The 23,922-nt window shown below is 40.6% G+C and overlaps 3 protein-coding genes across 4 annotated transcripts in view; 2 read left to right on the top strand and 1 right to left on the bottom strand.

The window, feature by feature from the left end:
• doc2g (double C2-like domains, gamma) overlaps nucleotides 1-7,051 on the top strand; it is a 35,131-nt gene extending 28,080 nt beyond the window's left edge. The window contains exons 9-11 of the mRNA XM_070827914.1: nucleotides 2,297-2,378; nucleotides 2,580-2,676; nucleotides 6,301-7,051. Coding sequence (XP_070684015.1) covers nucleotides 2,297-2,378; nucleotides 2,580-2,676; nucleotides 6,301-6,440 — 319 coding nt within the window. The 3' untranslated portion in view covers nucleotides 6,441-7,051. The remainder of the gene's footprint in view (nucleotides 1-2,296; nucleotides 2,379-2,579; nucleotides 2,677-6,300) is intronic.
• Nucleotides 7,052-9,787: 2,736 nt separating this feature from the next.
• On the bottom strand, nucleotides 9,788-14,078 carry serping1 (serpin peptidase inhibitor, clade G (C1 inhibitor), member 1). Its single transcript, XM_070827978.1, has 11 exons — nucleotides 14,067-14,078; nucleotides 13,669-13,716; nucleotides 13,401-13,509; nucleotides 13,144-13,305; nucleotides 12,684-12,986; nucleotides 12,329-12,544; nucleotides 11,862-12,005; nucleotides 11,524-11,727; nucleotides 11,301-11,440; nucleotides 10,220-10,442; nucleotides 9,788-10,041 (listed from the first exon to the last, which is right to left on the bottom strand). The coding sequence occupies exons 2-11, from the start codon at nucleotides 13,714-13,716 to the stop codon at nucleotides 9,794-9,796; spliced, it is 1,797 nt and encodes a 598-aa protein (XP_070684079.1). The 5' UTR covers nucleotides 14,067-14,078; the 3' UTR covers nucleotides 9,788-9,793.
• Nucleotides 14,079-15,924: 1,846 nt separating this feature from the next.
• tmem134 (transmembrane protein 134) lies at nucleotides 15,925-22,558 on the top strand. 2 transcript variants are annotated; one of them, XM_070827873.1, is made up of 8 exons: nucleotides 15,925-16,107; nucleotides 16,589-16,845; nucleotides 17,480-17,547; nucleotides 17,642-17,728; nucleotides 17,826-17,902; nucleotides 19,898-19,942; nucleotides 20,781-20,834; nucleotides 22,190-22,558. In XM_070827873.1, the coding sequence occupies exons 2-8, from the start codon at nucleotides 16,633-16,635 to the stop codon at nucleotides 22,270-22,272; spliced, it is 627 nt and encodes a 208-aa protein (XP_070683974.1). In that variant the 5' UTR covers nucleotides 15,925-16,107; nucleotides 16,589-16,632; the 3' UTR covers nucleotides 22,273-22,558. The 2 variants fall into 2 exon arrangements, with proteins under 2 accessions (XP_070683974.1, XP_070683975.1); XM_070827874.1 differs by having other exon boundaries at nucleotides 15,925-16,103.
• Nucleotides 22,559-23,922: the final 1,364 nt, after the last annotated feature.

Consider the following 23,922-nt stretch of genomic DNA (forward strand, 5'->3'; position numbering starts at 1 on the left):
ACTTAAACAGCAGGCACTCCCTGTTTACCTTATCAGTCGGATGAGGTTTGTGACACATGGCTAAAATAGTAAGTGTGTACAGCACAGAAATCCATGGATAGTTAGTTTACTGTATTTTTCTGTGAACAACCTACTTTTTGAAGAACCAGCTAACAAAAACTGAAGGGATAATCCTCCCTATCTCTATGGACCAGCCTTCCATGGTATGAATTATTCCTCACATTGAATTTTCCATGGTAATTCAGGCATAGTTTGGTTGCTGCTGGACGGAATATTTTTATTTATGCGATCATTATTATGAATATTGCTGTCAAATGATGTTTTGTTATTCAGGAAATTGGAATCCCCCATCTGAACTGCCTCAGAGCCGTATGTAAAATGTGATTTGGCACAGCTCAGACTGAGATGTCCCGCAGGCTTTCACCTCACCCTCTCACATGCTGCTGGTCAAATAGAGGCTTTGTTTGGCTGCCTCTCTCAATTGATTCCTTTCTTTCTTCTCGTTTTTTTCTTGTGAAGGCGGCCAGATCATTGCATATGCATCAGATATTTTTGGAGGCTAAATGCTGATGAGCTTATGGAGAAAATGACCTTTTAAAATACAAAGATCATACAACAGAGCCTGTGACAAGAAGTTGCTTGGTAACTCAGCGGCTTGAACTAGAACAATACCATACCACTGACTTGTATGCAGCACACAGTGAAGGCCTGAACATACAAGGATCTGTAAGATGCAAATGCAAAAGTCTTTAATATTTTTGAGTTGCATGTCCTTATTTTTCATATTTTTGATAATCCTGTAGCTGCAATCTTCTGTAGCTCACCACCCAACTACATACTGATTCATCAGCTCCTGCTTCTAGCCTACTCACCACAGGATCATCAGTTAATTTAAATATATTAACTAACTTATGGTTGGTATCGTATTGTTGGTATGGTATTGTAACTCTTCAGCTAAATGAGGAAATTAGTTTGAACCTGTTTGCATATTGCAGGACAGTTCCCTGCCTATTTAGATTGTGACCCCATTTAAACAAAGCGATGTCGACTTGCCATCTCATAGGTTATTTAGCTGTAGTGGAGACAAGTTGTGAGCATTGAACCAAATAATGCCTTGTCCATATCAGATTGTTTCTTACATGATTTGCATCTTTTAGTTGTTGTAAGACTTTTTCTCTGTTAACTGCAAATTCAGCCAAATCATCTCATATCATGAAAAATGACATTTTCAGCACTGTCAAGTTACAGTTGTTCAACTCTTTGTTTCACCAACTTGCTTTCTATCGATTCCTCCTACTCCTTCCCTCTCCTTCATCCCTCCATCCTTTACTCGCTCTAATTCCGGGCTCTGCAGTGACAACCCCAAGCCCATCTCATGCATCAGCTGTCAGGCCAGGATTCGTCACCGGCGGGGGGTGGGAGGAGGGGGGCTGGAAGAGTGAGATATCTCACCGCCTGAACATCTTGACTTGGAATTTATGCTGATGATGACTCCAATTGCCCTCTAGCGATCCTTCTGTTGACTCTTCGCTGGAGCGTGTAGTCTTCCAACATCGGCATGATTATGATCTTGCTGTGGTCTACTGTCTCTCTCTCTCTCTCTCTCGTTCTGTCTCTATTTCTCTTTCACTCTCTCGCTGTCCTCGCTTTTGTTAAAAAGACTTCTGGGTCACAATTATCTCTGAAAGAGATTTTGCAAACTTGCCTTTCTCCCTTTGATTCTGCCTTTCAGCAGTTTACTGTCACATCAGGGCAAAAGATTAAAAAAAAGTAATGGATTAATTACTTTGCTCTCAGAAGTAATTGATTGTTCTGGCTTTGAAAGGTATTCTCTCCATTGTACAAACCTTTATTTACAGTTACCCCTTTCATCTTGCACTGAAATCGCTCCAATTCCCCAAGGAAGTACATTTAATGGCTACACCAAGAGCTGAACCAGAGAAATAGCTTGAGATTTGGGGAAAAACATCTATTCACTTTCTTGCTGAAAGTTACACGAGTGGATCAACACCACTCTCATATATGTCATATATCTCATAATTAGCTTAGCTCAGTTTTAAAAAAAAAAAAAAGAGGGAAACTGCAAGCCTGCATCTGTCCAAACACAAGGAAATCTGACCACCAGAGCCTTTAGATCTCATTTAACTCTTGGCCAGAAAGCAAATAATGTCATAGTATTCCTCTATATTCAAGCTATATGCTAGCCTGGGGTTCGGCACAACATGAAGAGTGTACTACGTCATGATGAATACATGTCCTCTTTAGCTTTTGCTCTATTTTTTTCTCTCGCTCACAGCATCTTGCAGCCAGATATGGGGAAAAAGTCCAAGTACAAGACTTCAGTGAAGAAAAAGACTCTCAACCCCGAATTCAATGAGGTACAACTTGTCTCCTGCTTTACACCTGGCGACTTCTTTGATTGCTTTACTGAGCTCAAAATGATGTGTATCTAACATTTCTTTGAATGTCTTCTCAGCATCAATCTGCATGTTTCTACTGAAAATGCACTAAATTACACATTTGGTTCTTTTCAACTCTCGTGTTTATGAAATATGCTCTTGTGTACACCACCTGCACAGGAGTTTTCATATGAAGTATCTCTGGACCATCTGGCAAAGAAAACCCTGGAGATCTCTGTGTGGGACTACGACTTGGGAATGAGCAACGACTTCATAGGTAGGCTGAGAAAAAAACGTACACGTGAGCGGAGAGGAAAGCAGCAGCAGCAGAATAGATGATTGTACAAGAGTGCGTGAATGAAAGTGGTGCAATCGCAGGAAACATAAAAACCAGGCCGAGTGTGGGCGGAGAAAGGAGTAAAAAAAAAATTGCGGAGAGATGAGGGGTAATTATGAGGCTTGAGGAGAACGATTGAGCGAGCAAAGGAGAGTTTGAGTGGAAAAGGAAATGGAGAGGCTTTAGAAATCAAAAAGGAAGACGTTCTCTCTGGATCCCCATCCTTCATGGACTTGGCACATCAGATCGCAGCTGCTTCGTCAGACTGCTAAACAGCTTTGGCATGGCCTGGTGTGTATATCACAGCGATGGAGCATGGGGGAGCTCAGGAATTTATGGGGAACTAGTGAGGAGGCACAGTGAGAATGGATTACCACCCTGCGAGCTTGAAGGCCTTCAGATCAAAGCATTTTATTCTGTCTAATGTGTGTGTGCGCACATGTGTGTAAGGCAGTAGTTGGGTGGGTTGGTGGGAGACACCCCGTGTTTAGATAAGCCCAGTGAGTTATTAGCCCTGCTGCGAGAAAAGGCCATTGGTCTAACATACAGCCCCAGATAAGAGCCTTTCCCCTGACCATTGTCATTACAGGTTTAGCTACAGCAGCCTGCCAGTTATGTTAATTGGGACTTGGAGAAAAATGACACTGAGACAGAGAAGAATGGAGAAAACAAGATGATAAAGAGGCCAAGCGAACAGGATCCCAGTGCACTATTGTAACGGTGAGAGCAATAACAAGCGGGCTAATAGGCCTCGCAGAAGATATAGAGGATGTCGCATGGTAAAAGGTGGATCTCTGAGATACATGGAGGGGAGAAATTAATAATGAGAGGATAAATGTGAGAGCAAAAGTACACAGGAAAACAATGAAAGATCGATATGCAAAGAGAGATGGGGAATTTCATCTTCACCATGAAAAAGAGCTAAACCTCACAGTAAAACTGTAAAACCCTTCAGGAAACATACCAAATGCTAAAGAAACTAAAGAGAGTATGGATAACTTAAAACAGTTTTTAACTCTTTTTTTTTCTCAAGTCTAACAAAACAAGTTCACATCAAGTCTCTAGAATGAGTGAGAGGATTCGATCCCCCACACCAGTATCCTGACCTTAATAAACAGATCAGGTGTGGGCCAGGATGTAATGAATCTGCATTGAATACAGTTTCTTCATTAATATCATTATGATATATAACTTGTACTAAATTAGGTACATTGATTTAGTCACAATAGGCCACATAGGTCACGGCAGTCTCTGGCCTCATAAGTTACCTTACAAAAAATGTTTCCAATGAGTTTCATGCAGCAAGGAATACAGGTTGGTTATCAGAGGAATTTAAAGTATCAGATTGAATATTAGAGGAGAACAAGTTCGATCTGTTGAAGTCTTTGAAAGCAGAACGTTTTTTGAAGTCAAGTCTCTTTAGTCAAAAGTGTTCTCAAAGTAAGTTTGAGTTCAAGTCTCAATTAATAAGGTAAAAGGTAAAAAAATTAAGTCAAGTAAGTAAGTTGCAAATTTCACACTTCTATGTTTGAAGGCGAGGCAAAAAGCCTGCCATCAAAGAGAGATGGGAGATTCATGTACACTTTTGGACATTCTCTCTTCAAAGACATTCATGGTGTTTGACTTTACTGATGTTGTACATACAAAGTGGGATGGAAGTAGGCGAGTGTGAAGAAGTGTGAAGAAGCTTTGAGAGAAAAATCCAAATCCTGCATGGTGTCTCACCTGTGCACACCCGGCCAATGGCCAGTCGCTGTGCGAAGTGGGGATGCTTCTTAGACCGTCCTTTTCAGAAAGCTACCAAAATGATCCCACAAACAGAAGGAGCAAGGTGTGCGGGGAGGGGAGGAGTGGGGGAAAGGGGGAGTTTCAAACATTGTACAAGCATTTAATTTGAAGCATATGGATGCCTTCAGGGGTACACTTCTGCTATGTGCCTAGTTCACCACAAGGACTTGTGTATCTGTGTCTGCTGGTTGGGTTATATGAGACACACGTGGAGCAGAGGAAAGTCTTGTGAGGGGTAAAAATAAGCAGACAGAGAAAGGGGTCAAACCTGCGTGAGCGTACCTGCTCACCAGCCTGCATGTCAGCCTCTCGCTCGTCCGTCTCATCTCCTCCGGCTAGGGTTCCTCATCCTTCTTCTGTCCCCCTACGCATGTCAGGCTGGCTGATTGTTTGTCACTAGCAGCCTGCAGACTCAGGGAACATTTTATCGATCTGTGGGCAGGGTGGGAGGTGACAAAGTGTTGTGCATGATTATCCTATCGTCAACAGGTTTTGACCTGCGCTCTGACTTGTGTGTGTCTGTGTGCGGAAGGGTATGGAAGGATGCTACTATTTAGGAAACGCCTTAAGGCTGCTCCTCCCCTCCCAGCAGCAGCATCCCGGGCGATGCTCAGTGCCGAGCTCAGATGAGACGCAGATCAACAATCGAGCCTTGTTTGCTTGTGGCTGTCAATTTCCAAGGCGCTGTTAGAAGGCGGCATTGCCAAAATACCGTGTTTAAAACTTCACGCTCCATTAACTGTGCAATCACAGCCAAGGGAATGGCTGTGTAATAACCTTGGTGTGACAACTGCTTGCATCTCTCTGTCTTACAGTCAGCATCACCACCAACGCCTCCATCAACTCCGCTCACTTTCACCTGAGTCATTTCCTGCTCCTCTGCATATTTATTCCCCCCATGCTCTTTCAATAAATCTTTCTTTATCTGAATTTCTTGTAAATCCCCAGTGACCTGTATATTTATCTTTCTCTGTGCCTGGAGGAAAGCCTTCTTTGCTCAGATGGCTGTTTGCCAGTCAAATAATATCAGTCTTTATTAGCATGAATGTTGATGGACATTATTGCCGAAGCTCAATTGCATATCATTGCATATTTGGATCGCTCGTAGTGACGAACTCATAGGGGCTTTATAGAGCTTTATAGTGAGTGTCAGTGCTCATAGTGTTGCTTTTGGCCTGCTTAACTGTGTTAACAAGCTGATAATGTCAATGTTGTGCTCATAAGTTGTTTCTGTTGACCAAAATAATGGTCACTTAGGTGCAGCACAAACAGGTTATTACAGTTATTGCAGGCTTAAATTTGATCCCTTTTTGAGGTCCAAAAAGGTCAAAGTTATCTAGTATTTCACCAAAAACAACACAAGCTTGCGTTGCAGAACTTGCTCTGTTCTTCTTTCCTTTCCTACAAAACATCTCACAACAATTTATCTTAGATCCTTTTGGAGGGGCCTGACCCTGAGTTTGGGAAGCACTTGGCTAAATTACTAAATATAAAGTAGTTGAAAGTAGCTCCACCGTGACCAGATACAACACTAAAATGCTGCATATGCATTGATTCATTAATAATAACAATTATATAATATAATGTAAATTAATGTATCAGTTAGGTTTTACTTGTAATGTATCTTTTATGTTGTTGTATTAGTTTTCTTGAATAAAGGCTCTCAATGGTCTTTCTTTCTTTCTTTGATCCCCCTTATTTTCATCACCTTTCATCACCCACCAATAATTTCCAATCACTTCCTGATTCGTCCGGTCTCTCCCTCTCTGTTTGCAGGCGGAGTGGAGCTCGGCATCAATGCAAGCGGACAGAGACTCAAACACTGGTTCGAGTGTCTCAAAAACAAAGGGAAGAAAGTGGAGTACTGGCATACGCTCACACAGCAAGGAGCCCCGAGCAGTGACAAACCGGACTAGATTACACAAGACATTCATGCATACAAAGACACACACACACACACACACACACACATACACACACACACACTGAAAGATGGTTGATAATAGAAACCAAGTAAAGGAGTAACAAGAGCGAAGGATAAAACATGCAATAATAATATTAATAATGATGAAAATTAAATCTGTCATATAACACCAATAATTACAAGTATTAGTATATGATATTCATACTAATATTAGTGATGGTGATAATGTGTAATACATTTTTTCAAAATGTATTTTTTTCTAAAGTTAAACCAAATTGTGACGATGTCCTCATTAAAGTGTTGTCGTAATGAAACAATACCCACAAAATTGTGCTTTAGACCTATCTGTATTGTGGAAGTTGCTCATGTTCCGTCATTCAAATTTACACCCAATGAAGAGATCTGAGACTAATGTACTCAAAACTCATTCAGTGAAAGGGGCCAAAAGTATGCGCACCCTAGTGACTCATAATGTGGCATATAGTTACAAGAGCGGGGATGTTATAACGGGGTGATTAAGTATTTTAGTGGTTGTTGATCTGATGCAAAGCAACACCATATTATAAAGCACAAAATGATCCATATGTTGGATTTGTACCTTTACCGTTTCAGTGTTCTTGTTCTTATGTCTTTCATTGTCTGTGGTGGCTTTCTATACACCTTCATATCAGACATGAACGTGTCAGTGTATGTGCTTGTGTGTGTGTGTGTGTGTGTGTGTGTGTGTGTGTGTGTGAGGGTGTGTATGTGTGCATGAGGGCTATGAGAATATGAGTGCCTACATTTTCTGTCTGTGCAGTGTGTGTCTGTCCTCATTTACGTCATTCCCCATTCAAAATGTCTCCGTCCAACTCCAGAAGCACAGAGGTGTGAAGAAATAATAACAAAGGACAAGAAAGACACATACAAGAGAGAAATCCTCCACCACCGCCACCACCCCAGGCCTCAGTGGTGTGAGTGTTCCTGCTGGAGGACACTGACAAGCTGTCAATCATGTGTGCCAGATCGTTGCCATCTCCTTCTCGCATTGCCAGATGGTCAAAGAGCAACTTTAAGAATGGAATATATCTTGATACGTAAACCCCAGACCACTCTTTTTCACTTTCCTAATGAAAAGTTTGTGTTTGCTGCAGGCAGAACAGATATTGCTTTTGGAGGTACTGTTTGTACCTTCACTTTGCTGAAGCATTATGAACCAGGATCCAAGCAGGTTTATCTCAGTGAGTCCAATTCTACTTAAACAGAGTCCCAGATGATGTAACATTTTCTCCCTGCAGTATAACTTTAGAGCAGTAATATATCAATTGGACAGTCCAGCATTCGGTTGGTCCTGTTGTCTGATTTATGTGGATAAGTCTGGCCAAATCTTGAAAATCTCCCCTAATCCGCCTTTTACACCCTCAGACACAGTCCTTAAAAGGATCTAAAAAAGCATGTAAAAGAAATTTGGCTCAAATCTATCATCAACCATCAGAGGGAGTCATTGATGTGAGCATTGTTGCATTCATCCCATTACTTCTGACCTATTGAATACCAGGTCTATAGTGGCACATATGTCACTATGTCACTATGACTCCTGTGTCCATGTCTGTGGCACAGGGTTGCCTGCTGAGATAAACTGTGTGCAGCTAGCAGAAATATAGACACAGGGAATGGACCCCCCCTCTTACAATTTAACCTCAGGAGGTAAAATGGAATGACACTCTGCTTGGACACACATTTGTCGGCAGGGGACATTGGATAATCACAGGCCAGGATCCAAGATATTGAAAAACTACACTTGATTGCACACTTGACCTACACGCATGTTGTGTCTCTGTGCACATCTGTACAAGGTTTACGTGTCTGACAGTTAAAATGGGCTAGACTATCGCTGAGTTGTCTAAATGCCTGCCAGGATATCAAATGTACTCCCCTGGTTCATCTATTACTACGGCTCTGGCTATACAGTGGCTCACAAAAGCACACCCACAGTCGGTCAGTGGCCTCTGGGAGTTTTCTAACTGTTGAATCGATCCGGCTGCTCATATTCTTGGTGTCCTTCAACAACCTTGTGTCTCATTGTTGACTGCAAAAAATGGATCCTTCAGTGGTGAATTAGGTTTCGAATTAAAAGGGCTTGGGCATTATCAGAGCTTGGAACTAAAATGTGTGCTGTTACAGTAAGCTTAAACATGTTTGCAGATAGACCTTGAATGACTGTAACAAGAGGGTTGGGCGAGGATGGTGGGTTTATTTCTGTACTTTTTCTATGCACATCCAAACACAAAGCACGTCAGCAGTGAGATAATCAAACCAAACAACAACATTATCATGTTATCCAGGCATCAAAGATGCATTTCTGGGAATTCTCAGTACTCTGATTGGGGCTGGGCTCGGTGACAGTGATCTAATAGAGTTCACATTTCTGGCTGGATGATTGCTTATTCCTGTCTCTGGATCTGTTGGTTTTGTTTACAGTCACTGAATTTTCTGACTTCTGTCTATTGACCCTGCTTTGCTTACGTAATCATTTTATCTGCAATACAGCTGCATGTTTAGCAATCACATATCAGCTTGTATAATAGAGTGCAACCTTAGCTGATCATTCTGAACGCTGATGTGTTTACAGTCGATGCCATCCGTTCAGTTTCTTGCCATCAGTGTATATTTGTTTGTCTGTGAATACGATGATTCAGGGTATTTTTTGCTCAGTCGCTGCGCTTTACAAAGCAAGCTATTGATTTAAAAGAAAAAAAACAAAACCTTTACTGTCACAGATTTTGACATTTGTCTTCCTTAAATTGATATCAATGGTAATGATGCAGGAAGGCAGGGGAGAATGAGATGGGAATTCACTACTGCAGTTCCTGTGTATTCACTGTCAATGTCAATCTCACAGTATGGCTGCCATCCTGTGGTGGGTTCATGTAACTACTTCGCAAAATAAATTGAAGTTGTTTCAGTGGTCGTCTGTCTTCCTTTGAATGACGTGTGATCCACAGTGTGCTTAATTCCTCAAAAACACAAGACAGGCAGCCTTCGTGTTGTGGTAATATGTGTTTATTTGTCATCAACTTTGAGAACAATCCACATCCAGGCCTGGTATATATGTTTTTGTGAGGGCAGCTGCTCACTTAAGTAACTACTTGATGCAATATGGATCTTTAATTTATACTGTGCTATATGAAGTCCTCAAAAAAAAAGCAACTGAATTTTCATTCTGAAAAAAGCATAGTATGATAATTAAATGATTCAATTCTATGAGACAACCTTTGTGTGTGCCAAAGCTCATTTGCCTGTTACATTTCTACTCTTTCCTCTCCCTTTTCTGTGTCTGTTTGTGCCTTCCTTTCTCTCTCTCTCTCACGGGTCGGTCACTCTGCCAACAAAGAGTGGCACGTTGGCCTGGTCACTCCACAGCAGCATGATGAAAGGACGCAGGGCAGAGAAGGACGGGAAGGTGCGAGAGAACGACAAAGTGGTGACGCCTCCTGCCTCAACTCCTTCCTCGGTCAGTGCGAGGAAGGCTCTGTGTCTGGCATCGTCCAGAACCACCTTCTCTGCGGGGTAGAGGCCACACAGGTTGGCGCCCTCGAAGAGTGACAGCAGTCCTGGTTGGGGAAAAGGGAGAGAAAAGATGGGAAAGATGATGGTTGGGAAAAAAGAAGGGAGGAAAGCAAAGAAAGTGGATCAGTGACAGGGAGATCAAAGAGCAGATGGGTAGACACATTTCACAAATGGGACTTAATGGCTGTCTACTTGCTGGTTGATTAACATGGGTGAACAAACCTAATTTCTTGATGACTAAGTTCATGTCTGGCTGGATATCCAGTTTGATTTGAGGCAGAGTGACCTCCACATGCTGTGGAGATGTTGCTTTCATATGTTCTATCATTTGACGCACAGCTGTGTCCGTCATCTTCGCCTCCACCTGCTGCAGGTCATTCAATGAGCTGGTGCGAGGCAACAGGATGTAAAGACTGCTGTCACCCGTAAGACCAAACCTCGCCACCTGTTGGCAAAACATAAAAATTCAGGTGTTGTATAGCTGTCTAACACTGTGTTCCTTCCTCAGACAAAACTGAAGTTGCATGTCTAGTCTAATGTAAAGAAAATATTGATAGTGCAACATGTAAAATGTTAATCTGAACTGAATCTTTTTCTTCTATTTGATCTATTTCATCATTTGATCATCTATTCATCATGCTTCAAATTTTGGAGCTACAGTTTCCACGAGATGTAAAATAGGAGGTGTAAACAGGAAGTACAATGTTGCCATGGAGGCAATTAGTTAGCTGTGGGCTACAATCAGAGCCCTGTTTTTTCCCCCACATTTGTTTATATTTTGGCAAATTGGCATCATTACAAGCTTGAAGAATAAGCTATCAGCGGTTCCTGTTTTTCCCACATTTGTGCCCACACAAATGTGGTGTGCCCACATTCATTGCAAATGAATGTGGGCACAACTGTCGCTGGATTACTTTAACACTGAAGAAAATTTAAAAACATGATGAATCACAGGCAAGTTCTGAAACAATAAGGAGTGTTTTTTTTCTATAACTGCCAGGCGGATTTATGAGCGTTAATTCACAATGGACATTAGAGAATGTGATATCATGAAAGAATGTAAGTCACAGTGAATATAAAAATGTGTGTTTCATGTCTGTGCAGTTAGGTTTGGGTGACTCTTAGAAGGAGTACGCTATTTGACGCAATTTACAGCAATCAGACACTAAAGGTTTTAAAGAAAGCAGGGTCTTTGCCTCACTCTCTCCCTGCAGACCCCCTTTAAACTCTCATCACAGTTTGAAAGCCTCTGCGGTGCAGTAAAGGAATGGGTTGGAAAAGACAGGTGTTGGCTGCTCCTTACATTTGCCTTTAGCTCAGGAACAAACGACATGGCCACCATGTATCTTTCGTGATGAAGGAGCGGCACCTTTACCAGATCACCATTGAGTTTCGTGAAAAGACCTTTTTTGGGTTTCTCATTAAACTTGAACTTCCACTGACCTGAGACACAAATAGAGACAGCTTATTAGTTTCCACGTGCACATACACACACTTGCACACACACACACACACACATTACTGACCACTAAAGGAGACAGCGTTGAGCAGGATGAGCTGCGTGCTGGGTGACACGGAGTCCACCAGCTTTCTGATTTTATTGTTGGTTTTATTTGCCACCCAGCTGTTGATCATCTGAGTGTTTTCATCATCGGTTTCCAGCAGCCTGATGGGCTCGGCTTCATAGAACTGAATGGACTGGTTAGTAAAGGCCTCACTCAGATTCATTTCTGAGGAGGAGAACAAAGAGACCATGATGAGATACAGAGGCTGTGAAGATGGTAGCTCTGTTTGAATCTCTGCATCTATCTCCAACTGCTTTTAACTTAATGGAGGAGCTATTTTGTGAGAGTGATGGTAATACGTGGGTTATAGTAGATCTGAGAAGCCATCTGCAAGGAGTTGGCCAGCTTCTCTCTCTGCTTCTTCATCTGGAAGTGAAGACAGTGGAAGTCATGAGGCACACAGACAGCCCTCTCAATGGCTCTGCGGGTGTCATCCCTCGCACCTGGATGAAGAAAAGACATAATATAGACAGAGTGTTATATGATAAAAACCACTGTTTTCTAACATATTTATGTAGTTAGGGCCTGAATATTTGGAAAATGTCATGAATAAATACTTCTGAAAATAATCTATAGTTCCCAGGGTGGCGCTATGATGCATTTTAAACATTCTTTTAAACAGTGGAGGCACAGAAGAAGATCAGCTATATGAAATTTTTTAACACATGGGCAATGCATGGTCTTTAATATAACCAGACTTTAAGAATATTTAAGAATAACTGATGATCATTAAATTGATTTAAAGAAACAGGAACTTGCTTCATACCTAACAACAAATGGGACAGTGCCCCGCTGATGCTGATAGGAGAAAACAGCAGGTTTCTAGAGGGATTTGATTCTCTGAAGTAAGAATACAGCTTCATGGAAAACTCTGCCATTGATTCCTGCACTATGGGTTCCCCTGTGCGACTGTCCTCATCCTGGCAGGGCTCCCATGCTGTGGTGAAGCCGTCGCACGAGAAGGGAACAACGGTAGGAGTAGCTGGAAGAGAGTTCAGCAGCTGCTTAAAAATGTATTTTGTAAATTGCTGTGAAATTGAATGCTCAATTGGACCTTGCTGGTTTGCCATTCACCATAAAAAATGAATGGTTCCAAGTATAGAAAAAGTTGCCAAACCTACCTACAACAATAATGTATACAGTGCTCATCTTCTTCCCCTCAGCAGATTCACATTGGTAAATTCCAGCATCTTCCATGACGGCATCTCTAAGTATGACGGTCTGATCATGGTCAAGCGGATAAAGCAGCTCCACTCTCTCACCATCACCTGTTGATTCATCTCCAGTATTCAGCAGTGTCTTCTTGCCAACATCCATCTCTTTGAACCACAGTGCATTGGCCGTGACTTTGCTGGAAAATGGGAAATGGCACGGGAGTTGAAAGGTGGAGCCTTCATTAACCTTTATGGTATAGCCAATTGATGCTGTGGAGAGAGATGCAAACACTTCAAATCCAAGCTTTTTGTTGAATCTTACGTGTATCCATATTAAATATACCCAGCAAAATAATTGTACCCAAAATCTAAAATGTATGTAGGTCTATGTATGATGAAAGAAAAAGTGTGTATCTGTGTTTCCTACCATCAACTGTAACGTTGTACGCCCTCATCAGCTCCACATTGCTCTCCTTTACCAAACACACGTACTCGCCCTCATGTGCAGCAGTTATAGGGGATATAGCAAGAGACATGCCATTCTTCTTGACTGTAGCCGAGCCGGGCGACTGCGTACTTATATTTCTACCTGTATTCATAAAACAGTTCAAACTGAAAAGATATATCACTGTGCACATCTGCAATACAGTGAGAACAGTGGTAGTTATGGAAATATAATCAGACCATTGAACTTCCAGGTGATGGCTGCTTCGGTGAAGTCGGTCTGAAATGAGAGACAGGGCAGCTCCAGAGTGGAGCCAGGTACCACCCGCAGATGTGTGCATGAGGAATGCTAAACAGAAACACAGTGTTAAACAAGCTGCCAAATTCAAGAGTCAACAAAGATAAGGTTTAAGCCCTTTGGTCGACTCACTAATGAATACTGACGATGGTGGTAAACATGCTGCCTGAGCTATAAAGGGCTAACTCTATGTTTCTCTGGTATGTTTACCTCAAAAATGAGCTGCAGCAAGAGACAAAGTACAGCCAGCAGCCTCATCTAAAGCAGAATGCAGAGCAAAGACAGTAAAGTTAGATCAGCAAGATGAACGGGTATTTTTGCAAGTGAGGATTTCAAAATGAACATGGCACCAAGCCGCAAGAAAGATCAATATGTGGCGCAATCTGTGAAACTCAGTGATGTTCCCCACTGTTAAAACTTTTTAAGTTGTGATCATCTATAACAACAGTTTCATTTCTAACAAGTACATCTTTGTCACAGATTAATCCCACAACAGAGGATAAAGTATAGTTGTTTAGAACAGTAATATATAATATACTGTGAATGATATTACTTTATTTCAGTTATTAATCAACAAAAAGTCAGAAAAAACATGAAATAACTCACACCTCTTCAATTTCCAAATGAATCCAAACTCAGTCACCAGTTTTTGTTTGTTTGTTTGTTTGTTTGTTTTTCACCACTGGTGTATCTGCCACATCCAGCTGCTGTTAGTCCACCTCACCTGATCCGTCTCTGCTCCCCTAAACCGCAACCAACACTGACTGTGATCTGTGACTGTTGGTTTAGAGATGTTTGTTTGCATAATGCAGGTCTTCTGACTTGCTGGAAATCACACGATTTCACATTTTGGCAACAGATACCAAGTGGGATGATTTATAAACCTGTTCTGCCTTCATTCATATTTATTATTTTTGCATTGTTAAGATATGATATTATATTACTCATGATATAAGTGCTTCCTCTACATTAAGTCCAGGTTTTTCTCATCACTAATTCCTGCTTGACAACTGGAACGCAGTAGTTGGCTCACAGACTCACTTTGGCTCATTTTCAATTTGCATAACAAAATGTTTTTGCCTGAAGTGTTTTAGATAATTTGATTTTACCAAAGGTTGCACAGAGCGTGATACACAAGGACAAGTGCACAGGACAGTCTAATTTACCAAAGTTTAATTTTTAGATTAGTTTACTGTCACTTTAGTTCAGTACTTTTATTTTACCAGCTTTTGTACATTATAAAGGAAAACATTTGCTACTTCTATATGATATAAATTCAAATAAAGTTAGTGTTCAATTTATATATGATAATTCATTTGTATATTAATGACAGAAATAAAACATTATTTCTTTTGCATACCTTAATTTGGACTATGATATATTAAAGAGTTGTAAGTGAGGTTTAAAGAGCTTTTCCCATTAATATGAGGTATATAAGTCCATATAGTATATCATTTTCATGTCATTTGGTCAATGTTAAGGTTGTTTTAGAACTTCAGACTCTTTAAACAAAGCAAACATTCAATTCAAAACATCAGCATACTACAATTAATTTACTGGTTAATTACTGGTTAAATCAATTGAGTTTTAAATACACTTTATAAGGTATATAATGTAGTCTTGTCCGTAACAATGGCATTAAAATGTAGAAACATGTAAAAACATGTTAAGGAGGATTGTCCCACTCAACCTGAACCCACCCCACTTAATCTGAAAGTCATGAGATTCATCCTTCATAAGAGGCAGGTCTTCTACTTATGACACTACATTTTCTGCTAACTTTCCTGCAATTTTATCTGAGTTAAGTTTCAAAGTAAGAACAATTTTACAGTGTTATATTAGTACAACCAGGGCAGTACTGTACTGTGCAAGTTTCATCTTATGCAGTAGCTTAAGTACATTTAATCAATTTTGGGTATTTGAGTATTCTTTTCATGCCAGTTTATCTTCAAGCACACTCCAGTTAAGTAGGAAATGTAGTTTTTTATTCCACCACATTTATTAGACAGCTTTAGTTTCTAGTTATTTGTTTTTACAAAACATCCAAAAGTTAAAATCTGATGCTTTTCAGTTTTTAATTTTTTATCAATTATTCAATCAATTAGTTTCAGTTTTATTAATTATTTTGATCATTCGAAATGTTTCATTAAATAGTTTGGACCATTAGTTGGACAAACCATGCATTGTGTCACTATTTTCAGATTTGTTTTTCTGAAACCAAATAATCAATCAAATTAATCAGTAAGAAAAATAATAAAAGTTGTATCTCACTTGAGTATGATACCTTGTAATAATTAGTAGTACATTTTCTGATTACACACGTGTACTTGTGTTAGTAAGACTTCCTCCAACACTGATCTTATAAGTTATCGAGTCGATCGACGAACTCGACACTCGATTAAACGGACTGACTCCCGTAGAGATCTTTGGGCGTAATCAGGCATGTGTAATCGAGAGCCGGGTGTTAAAAAAAGGAAGAGCCTCAAAAGTTTCCCAAAAGCCTTTTTCGCACTCGTGAACTGAACAAAGAGTGGCAGGGAGGCTTTTATTAGAGTCACCACAGAGTGTACAAGTATGTGACCCGTGTCCTCACAACGTGGAGTCGAGTTCAGCCTCCCTGGAGAAAAGATTTTTTACTTCAGACAGTAAGTTTTCCTCCTGGTCATCTGATCGAGTAGCGGAAAGAGCACAAACAATGGCAGAAACACAGCCCGCTAGCTGCTGCGTTTATTTTAGTTCACTTTGTTCCCATCCCCCCAATGAGTGGGCCAAGTCCTGGCAGTAGTGTCGCTTTTCGCTGAATTTGTGGCTGTTTTCGGTGTTTTAGCTTTACTCAAAGTGGTTACGTTTGTCGCACAGCTATGTGATATGCAGCTCCTGTCTAATTTTGGTGCGTATAGGCATGTGTGCGCGTTCTTTAAATGTTTGAAGGGAAACACCCAGGGTGACAGGAGCAGGAGTTACACCCTAAATGTCAAGAAAAGGCACTGAAGTCGAGCACTATAGGCCTGGTTAACGTAAAAGAGCACTGCGGACCATTTGTATTGCGAATGTTAGCTCGTAAAGACACCATACAATGAGTCTCACAGCTGTGTGAGCATGTATATTGATTTTTGCTTTTATCCCACAGTGAGCATCAAGCTACAGGACCTCTGGGTGTAAGAGGCAATCACCATGGCAACGCAGTTTAGTATTGATGATGCCTTCGTATTGGAGGGAGAGGAGGAGGGAGCTGTGTCTGACGGAGAGACGGAGGGATGGAAGGCCAGAGACAAAGACAGGGAAGGAGGAGAGATGACATTTGGTCCTCTAACTTTCTCCAAACCTCAGACTCATCCCTCGACTGCTGCCGCCGGCACCCTGGAGCACAGTAACCTAAAGTATCAGGTACACACACACACACACACACACACACACACACACGCCTGCTGTGGGTACAAATGTAGAGCTTTTAAGTTGTTTACTTGAAAGTGCAAATCCTTTGTCATCCTTAGAATCACACCCATCCTATCCTCTTTACACTGGCTCCCCATCAAGTTCAGGCTTCATTTTAAGCTTCTTGTTTTTACATATAGAGCCCTGCTTGGTCAGGCACCAGTGTGCGTCTTTGAGCCGCTTCACCCAGCAGGTCTCTGAGGTCCTCTGACCAGGGCTTACTGTCAGTCCCTCGCACTTGACTAAAAACGAAAGGTGATCGCGCCTTTGAAGTGGTGGCACCCTTCCTGTAGACATTCGATCTGCAGTCTCGGTTGATGCTTTTAAAAAGCAGCTGAAGACACATTTATTCCAACTGGCCTTTTTCTCGCCTCCTGCTGTCTAACATTTATGGGTTATGATTGGTGTGTTTTAAATCTGATCCTTCTTATGGCTTATTGTTGTTTCTTTTACTGATTTTATGATTTATCCATGATTTTATCAAATATATTTTGTTTTTATTTTCTTTTTACGCCTGTGAAGCACTTTGTGACTTTGTTCTGTGAAAAGTTCTATACTGAATAAACTTTACTTACTTACTTACTAGAATCTGGAAAATGAAGATGCCTTGGGCAACAGTGGCAATTCCTCTTTCAATAACTTCTTCAAGATCAGGTGGGTCATGTAGGTCAGACTACTGATGTGATTTTGCTCCCTGTCCACCCCCTCTGTGAATGTGAGGTAAAATCTGTGTCTGTTCTGTCAACAGTGACCCTGCAACTCTTTCATACTGCAGCTCCCAGTGGTCCTTCAGCACCTTGAGTTCTGTCACACAGCTTTCTGCACACTGCTGCGGGTAAGTTCAAACACTTCGAACACATGCACATTGTTGCACATATGCTAACTCACAGGAAAAACAACAAACTGTTACTTTAAAAAAATGTGTTGTTCAGGTGTGTGTCCCATCCGCTGGTAAAGAAAAACAGAAGGGTCGTTCTTGCTTCATTCCTTCTCCTTATCACTGGAGTTGGTAAGTCGTAAGCAGTGTTCTTTATACTCATTATTTATAACAGTGGGTACGGAAAGTATTCAGACCCCTTCACTTTTTCCACATTTTGTTATGTTACAGTCTTATTCCAAAATGGATTAAATTCTTTTTTTCCCTCATCAATCTACACACAATACCCCATAATGACAAAGTGAAAAAAGTTTTTTAGAAATTTTTGCAAATGTATTAAAAATAAAAAACTGAAATATCATATGTACATAAGTATTCACACCCTTTATTCAGTACTTTGTTGAGGCACCTTTGGCAGCGATTACAGCCTCAAGTCTTCTTGGGTATGATGCTACAAGCTTGGCACACCTGCATTTGGGGTGTTTTTCCCATTCTTCTCTGCAGATCCTCTCAGACTCTGTCAGGTTAGATGGGGAGCATCGCTGCACAGCTATTTTCAGGTCTTTCCAGAGATGTTCAATGGGGTTCAAGTCTGGGCTCTGGCTGGGCCACTCAAGGACATTAACAGACTTGTCCCGAAGCCACTCCTTCGTTATCTTGGCTGTGTGCTTCGGGTCATTGTCCTGTTGGAAGGTGAACCGTCGCCCCAGTCTGAGATCCTGAGCGCTCTAGAGCAGGTTTTCATCCAGGATGTCTCTGTACTTTGCTGCATTCATCTTTCCCTCTATCCTGACTAGTCTCCTAGTTCCTGCCGCTGAAAAACATCCCCACAGCATGATGCTGCCACCACCATGCTTCACCGTAGGGATGGTATTTGCCAGGTGATGAGCGGTGCCTGGTTTCCTCCAGACGTGACGCTTGGCATTCAGGCCAAATAGTTCTATCTTGGTTTCATCAGACCAGAGAATCTTGTTTCTCATGGTCTGAGAGTCGTTAAGGTGCCTTTTGGCAAACTCCAAGCAGGCTGTCATGTGCCTTTTACTGAGGAGAGGCTTCCGTCTGGCCACTCTACCATAAAGGCCTGATTGGTGGAGTGCTGCAGAGATGGTTGTCCTTCTGGAAGGTTCTCCCATTTCCTCAGAGTAACGCTGGAGCTCTGTCAGAGTGACCATCGGGTTCTTGGTCACCTCCCTGACCAAGGCCCTTCTCCCCCGATTGCTCAGTTTGGACGGGCGGCCAGCTCTAGGAAGAGTCCTGGTGGTTCTGAACTTCTTCCATTTACGAATGATGGAGGCCACTGTGCTCTTCGGGACCTTCAATGCTGCAGAAATTTTTCTGTACCCTTCCCCAGATCTGTGCCTCGATACAATCCTGTCTCGGAGGTCTACAGACAATTCCTTTGACTTCATGGCTTGGTTTCTGCTCCGACATGCACTGTCAGCTGTGGGACCTTATATAGACAGGTGTGTGCCTTTCCAAAACAAGTCCAATAAATTGAATTTACCACAGGTGGACTCCAGTCAAGTTGTAGAAACATCTCAAGGACGATCAGTAGAAACAGGATGCACCTGAGCTCAGTTTTGAGTGTCATAGCAAAGGGTGTGAATACTTGTACATGTGATATTTCAGTTTTTTATTTTTAATACATTTGCAAAAATTTCTAAAAAACTTTTTTCACTTTGTCATTATGGGGTATTGTGTGTAGATTGATGAGGGAAAAAAACAATTTAATCCATTTTGGAATAAGGCTGTAACATAACAAAATGTGGAAAAAGTGAAGGGGACTTTCCGAACCCACTGTAAAATGACATTTGATTGTTTAATCAATATTTAAACCTCACAGAAAGAGTTACCTCGTTTGAAATTTTGCTTGTGTCTTCTATTATTTTGACATAAACATTCTGTTTCAAATAGTTTGTCAAGGTTACACCAGGTTTGTTCAGTGTTGTGTCACTCAGTGACATGCTTGGCACACTGAACTTTGTTCCCTTGTTTATCAGGTTTAACAGGTTTTTGCCAGAGGTATCTAAGTTAATGAAAAATAAGTGTTAAATATTTTATATGTATGTACATGAATTGGATTGTCTCTCTGTCTCACTGATGCAGTTTTGTGTTGTTTCATTTTAGCCCTTATTTTCACGGGTGTTGTCATACAGCTGAATCCAAATGCAGGTAAGGAAAAGAAACCAACTTTAGGTAAAGTTTATGAATTCTTTGTGCAGAAATTATGCAACATGTCTGTTAATCCAGATGCAACATTATCAACAATAATTTTAACATTATTAACAAGCACATAATGCTAAATGTATGTGGTGGATGTTTTAATGGAAAAATTATGCTTAAAACAACAGAAAAGTAAAAATGAAAATAGAAAAAAATAAACAAACACTTCATGAAACAAATTATTAACAAATTAAACCAAACAGAAGCAAAACGTGGTAATGGTAATAGTAAAAAATGGTATAATTCAAAATTAGGTCCTTGGAGTCTGTCAGTGTGTGTTATTAGACGAAGCGTGGCGGCTCTGTAATCTTATTTATGTGGATACTACCTCGCACACTCTGCTGGGTTGATGCTGAAGAAGCAGCAGCCGTCTTTCAAGGCCACAGTCCTGTTCGTGATCTAAAACAGTGTCTCTCCACCCAGCAGCCTTGGCCTCTCTGTTCTGCTTGTCTTGTGGCCTGAAGAGACACAGCTGTAAAAATAAAACTCACAGGGGACAGTCAGGCCTAATTTTTGATGATCCAGAAGATGGCAGAATATCATGTTTCTCAAGCCTGTGGAGTGTCACTGTACATGATGGTGCCAGCAGCAGCAGGCTACACTTTCTATAACATTCAGGGTTCATTTTGAAAATGTTTTATTCTAACAGTCATGTTTTCAAGGTTTGCAAAAGTCTGGAATTTGAACATAAAAGCCAAAATTTTGAACTGTTTCTTAAATGTGTGGCTGCAGCGTTGGTGACTTGCGGCTTTACTTTGGGTGATAACTAATGAAATTGTCCCTGCAGGTGTTTCAAGTGCCATTTTCTTTGTACCTGGATTTCTTCTCTTCATCCCTGGAGGTAAATTCAAACAGAACTTTTCTTTACTTGACCCTGGTCTGCACCGGGGCCGGGGTTTCAGAAAGGGAGAAAACTCTGAGTCTGTTCATGCGGAAACGAGAGAAACTTTGGGCTTTCAGCTCCAGAAAGAGAGAAGGCTCAAACTCCGGGTCAGTTACCATGGTAACTGACTCTGTGAACAAAATCTGCTCACTGGCAGGTTTTCTTTAACAAACCCTGAGTTTGCTTTTGCCTCCCACCTCTTACAAAGCCAGACTTTTGGAGTTTATGAGAATCAAAATCTTGGTTAGATATTTGTTGCTTAGGACTGTCTAATGTTACTGCTTTTATGTGCTGTCAATCATTTCATTGAACAGAGCTTTTTGCCCTCATATTCAATTACTACACAACATAAAACCCCCCTCAGTCCAGAAAAAACACCTCTGCATGACCTTTTTTATAACACTGTGAGTGTGTTGCCAGTTTGTTAGAGCAGCACCACTAAAATGTTTATTGCACACAGTGACAGTTTAAACTGTAAAAAGTGAAGAATGAATATACATCTGGTCGCACTGATCGAACATAACTCCTATAATATCGGAGATTATATGTTAATGTTTCCGAGTGGGCAGATTTGTGGTGCAGCTGTAGGATATATTCTGAAATTGAGTTTTTGTGAGGATGTTTTAACAGCATTTCAGTGACGGTGTTAAATTTCCTGCATTTGTTGAAGTCGCTGAAATAAAGCCACTGAATGCTGTCGAGCCAAGATCCAAGTACACGTCTTAAATTTAAAATCTGCTTTATTTTAACCTCAACACCTTTTATCAAACGCAAATCACCAAACACATTATTGCTGGATCAGATTGGGCCTCTTTGTCTTTGATCTTTATATTTCATAAATCTTCAGCTATTGTTGTCCGTCTTTAGTTGCTGGCCCCCGTGTTTCATCCCTGTCAGGCTAAAGTTGAACAAATATATTTAAAATGTAATGAAAGCTCTGTCAGATTTACTTTATCCATTTAGGAAAGGCTGATAAAGTATAAATTAATGGACAACACTGAATAAAACCTGAAGCTCTGAGTGAGGAAGATAAATGTGGGTCCACACATGCATTAATATCTCCACTCCATATGTCCACTGAATTAAAAAGGAGGCTCTTCCCTTTATTGGCCTAAATAATGGTGACTCGTATTATCACAGCTTCATGGATGATGGCTTTGTTTGTTCATTGCGAATGCATTTTGGTCAGGTTAATCAGCTCAGAGTTCAGGGTTATGCCCAGAGTTTGTTAAAGCTGCTCCCTGAAACCTGTAAAACCAGTAAATGTCCTGTTTTGTTGACATTAACAATGTCATCCCCTGTGTTTCCTCCAGTGTACCATGTGATCTACATCAGCTGTGCTGTCCGCGGAAGAAGAGGCTTCAAATTGTTCTACCTACCTTATTTTGAAAAATGACATTTTATAAGACACTACATCGTTGCTAGATTTATTTGTTTGCTATCTTAAAATGAGCTGTATTTTGTCAGGTGTAACAGAAAATGTGTTGTCACATGGTTGTTTTTTCTCGTCATTGTAATGACCACTACTAATTCAACCACTCAGTGCTTCGACTGTGTTTCCACTACATGAACTGAAATTGCTGCACGTGTCCACAAAAAGGAAGGAGATTGGTCTCGCCTGTGTTTTCTATGTCGTGTGAATAATGACTGTGAAATTACAATAAAACTTTTGTATATTTTAATTTGTGTCGAGTGAAAGAGTTTTCCCCAAACAAAGTGAGCTTTTCCTGGTGTGACCTCACATGACTTTACAAAGCAAGAGGTGAAACATTTTATGTTTGCTACTGGTTATGTTACTTGGCTTGGTATAGTTTCATCATGTTGCGTAGGTTTTATTAGTAAATCACTGGCCACAACAGATTGTACAACAGTTTTAATGGAAATCCTCCAGCCAATCAGAAACAAATATATACTCAGACTATTGTATGAAGCATTTTATTGCCATCTGCTGGTTTTCTAATCAGTTTCCACCACAGCTTAAAAAAGTTATAGAAATTTAATAAAGTAAAACAGTAGCAATACTACAGGGAAATAAAGTACTGAAAAGTGACACCGTTTGTGAAGGCCCATGGATACAGTTGGAAAATGTTGAAACTTTACTGGACAAGAAATTCAGTAAAAGTAATTACAAATCAGAAAACATAGAGATAACATGAACAAATGTTAGACCGCAGGTATTGTAAAAAAGAACCAAAGTACCAAAATTAAAAATATTTATTATGCATATTTATACAAACTATATAATTGGATTATAATTATTGATTATTTAATGTCTGTATCACTTTAATGTTGCAACTGTAAAGATGGAGTTCATTTATATACATCTGGGTAATCTGTATTTATAAATAATTTCTTATTGATTATATTTTGTTTTAACAATCTAAACCTGTAAAGTAAATAAAGCTGTTTGCTGGAGCAAAAAAAGGGCAACTTTTTCCTCTGAAATCTGGAGTCGAAGCAGAGAGAAAGAGTGAAAGGAAAAAGAATAGGCCTACAGTAGGCTCCTTGAGTAAATGTACAAAGAAAAATGTTCTTTACCTCATGGCATAACATCCACATACACACTAATCTGTACATTCCTCTCTGTATAAACCTGGAAATAGAGTTACATCCAATTACCAATACCAGTTTTAATGTGAGTGTAAAATCAGCTATTATTTAAACTATTTAAAACATGACATGGCAGCTCAGACACATCAGTAGTACAAAAAGTAATTTTTCCTACTTTCAGCACTGTGTAGCCATGAAAGATTATAATTGTGTGAGTGTGGAGTTTGCATGGATTTTCTCTGGTTTCTCCGCCTTCCTCCCACAGTGTAAAGACATGCAGGTTAGGTTAACGGGTGACCCTAAATTATGAGTGTGAGTCTGTATGTGTTGGCCCTGTAATTGACTGGCGACCAGTCCACGGTGTACCCCCCTCGCCCAAATGTCAGCTGGGATTGGCTCCAGCACGCTCCAGAAGGATAATCAGTATAGATAATCGATTAATCTCCTGTGCTCTACTGTTTTTGTTGCAACTGTTGGTGCTCAACAGCTTCAATCA

The sequence above is a fragment of the Pempheris klunzingeri genome, chromosome 3 (genome assembly GCF_042242105.1).
Source record: "Pempheris klunzingeri isolate RE-2024b chromosome 3, fPemKlu1.hap1, whole genome shotgun sequence".
In the NCBI taxonomy this organism is placed as follows: domain Eukaryota; kingdom Metazoa; phylum Chordata; class Actinopteri; order Acropomatiformes; family Pempheridae; genus Pempheris; species Pempheris klunzingeri.

Coding starts and splice junctions, on each gene's coding strand:
- serping1 (XM_070827978.1), bottom strand. CDS start 13,716: ATGAGGCTGCTGGCTGTACTTTGTCTCTTGCTGCAGCTCATTTTTGAG. Junction 13,306..13,400: donor CATCACCTGGAAGTTCAATG/GTCTGATTATAT, acceptor TTATGAATACAG/GTAGAAATATAAGTACGCAG. Junction 11,441..11,523: donor CAACGCTGTCTCCTTTAGTG/GTCAGTAATGTG, acceptor TTTGTGTCTCAG/GTCAGTGGAAGTTCAAGTTT.
- tmem134 (XM_070827873.1), top strand. CDS start 16,633: ATGGCAACGCAGTTTAGTATTGATGATGCCTTCGTATTGGAGGGAGAG. Junction 16,846..17,479: donor ACAGTAACCTAAAGTATCAG/GTACACACACAC, acceptor CTTACTTACTAG/AATCTGGAAAATGAAGATGC. Junction 20,835..22,189: donor TCTTCTCTTCATCCCTGGAG/GTAAATTCAAAC, acceptor TGTTTCCTCCAG/TGTACCATGTGATCTACATC.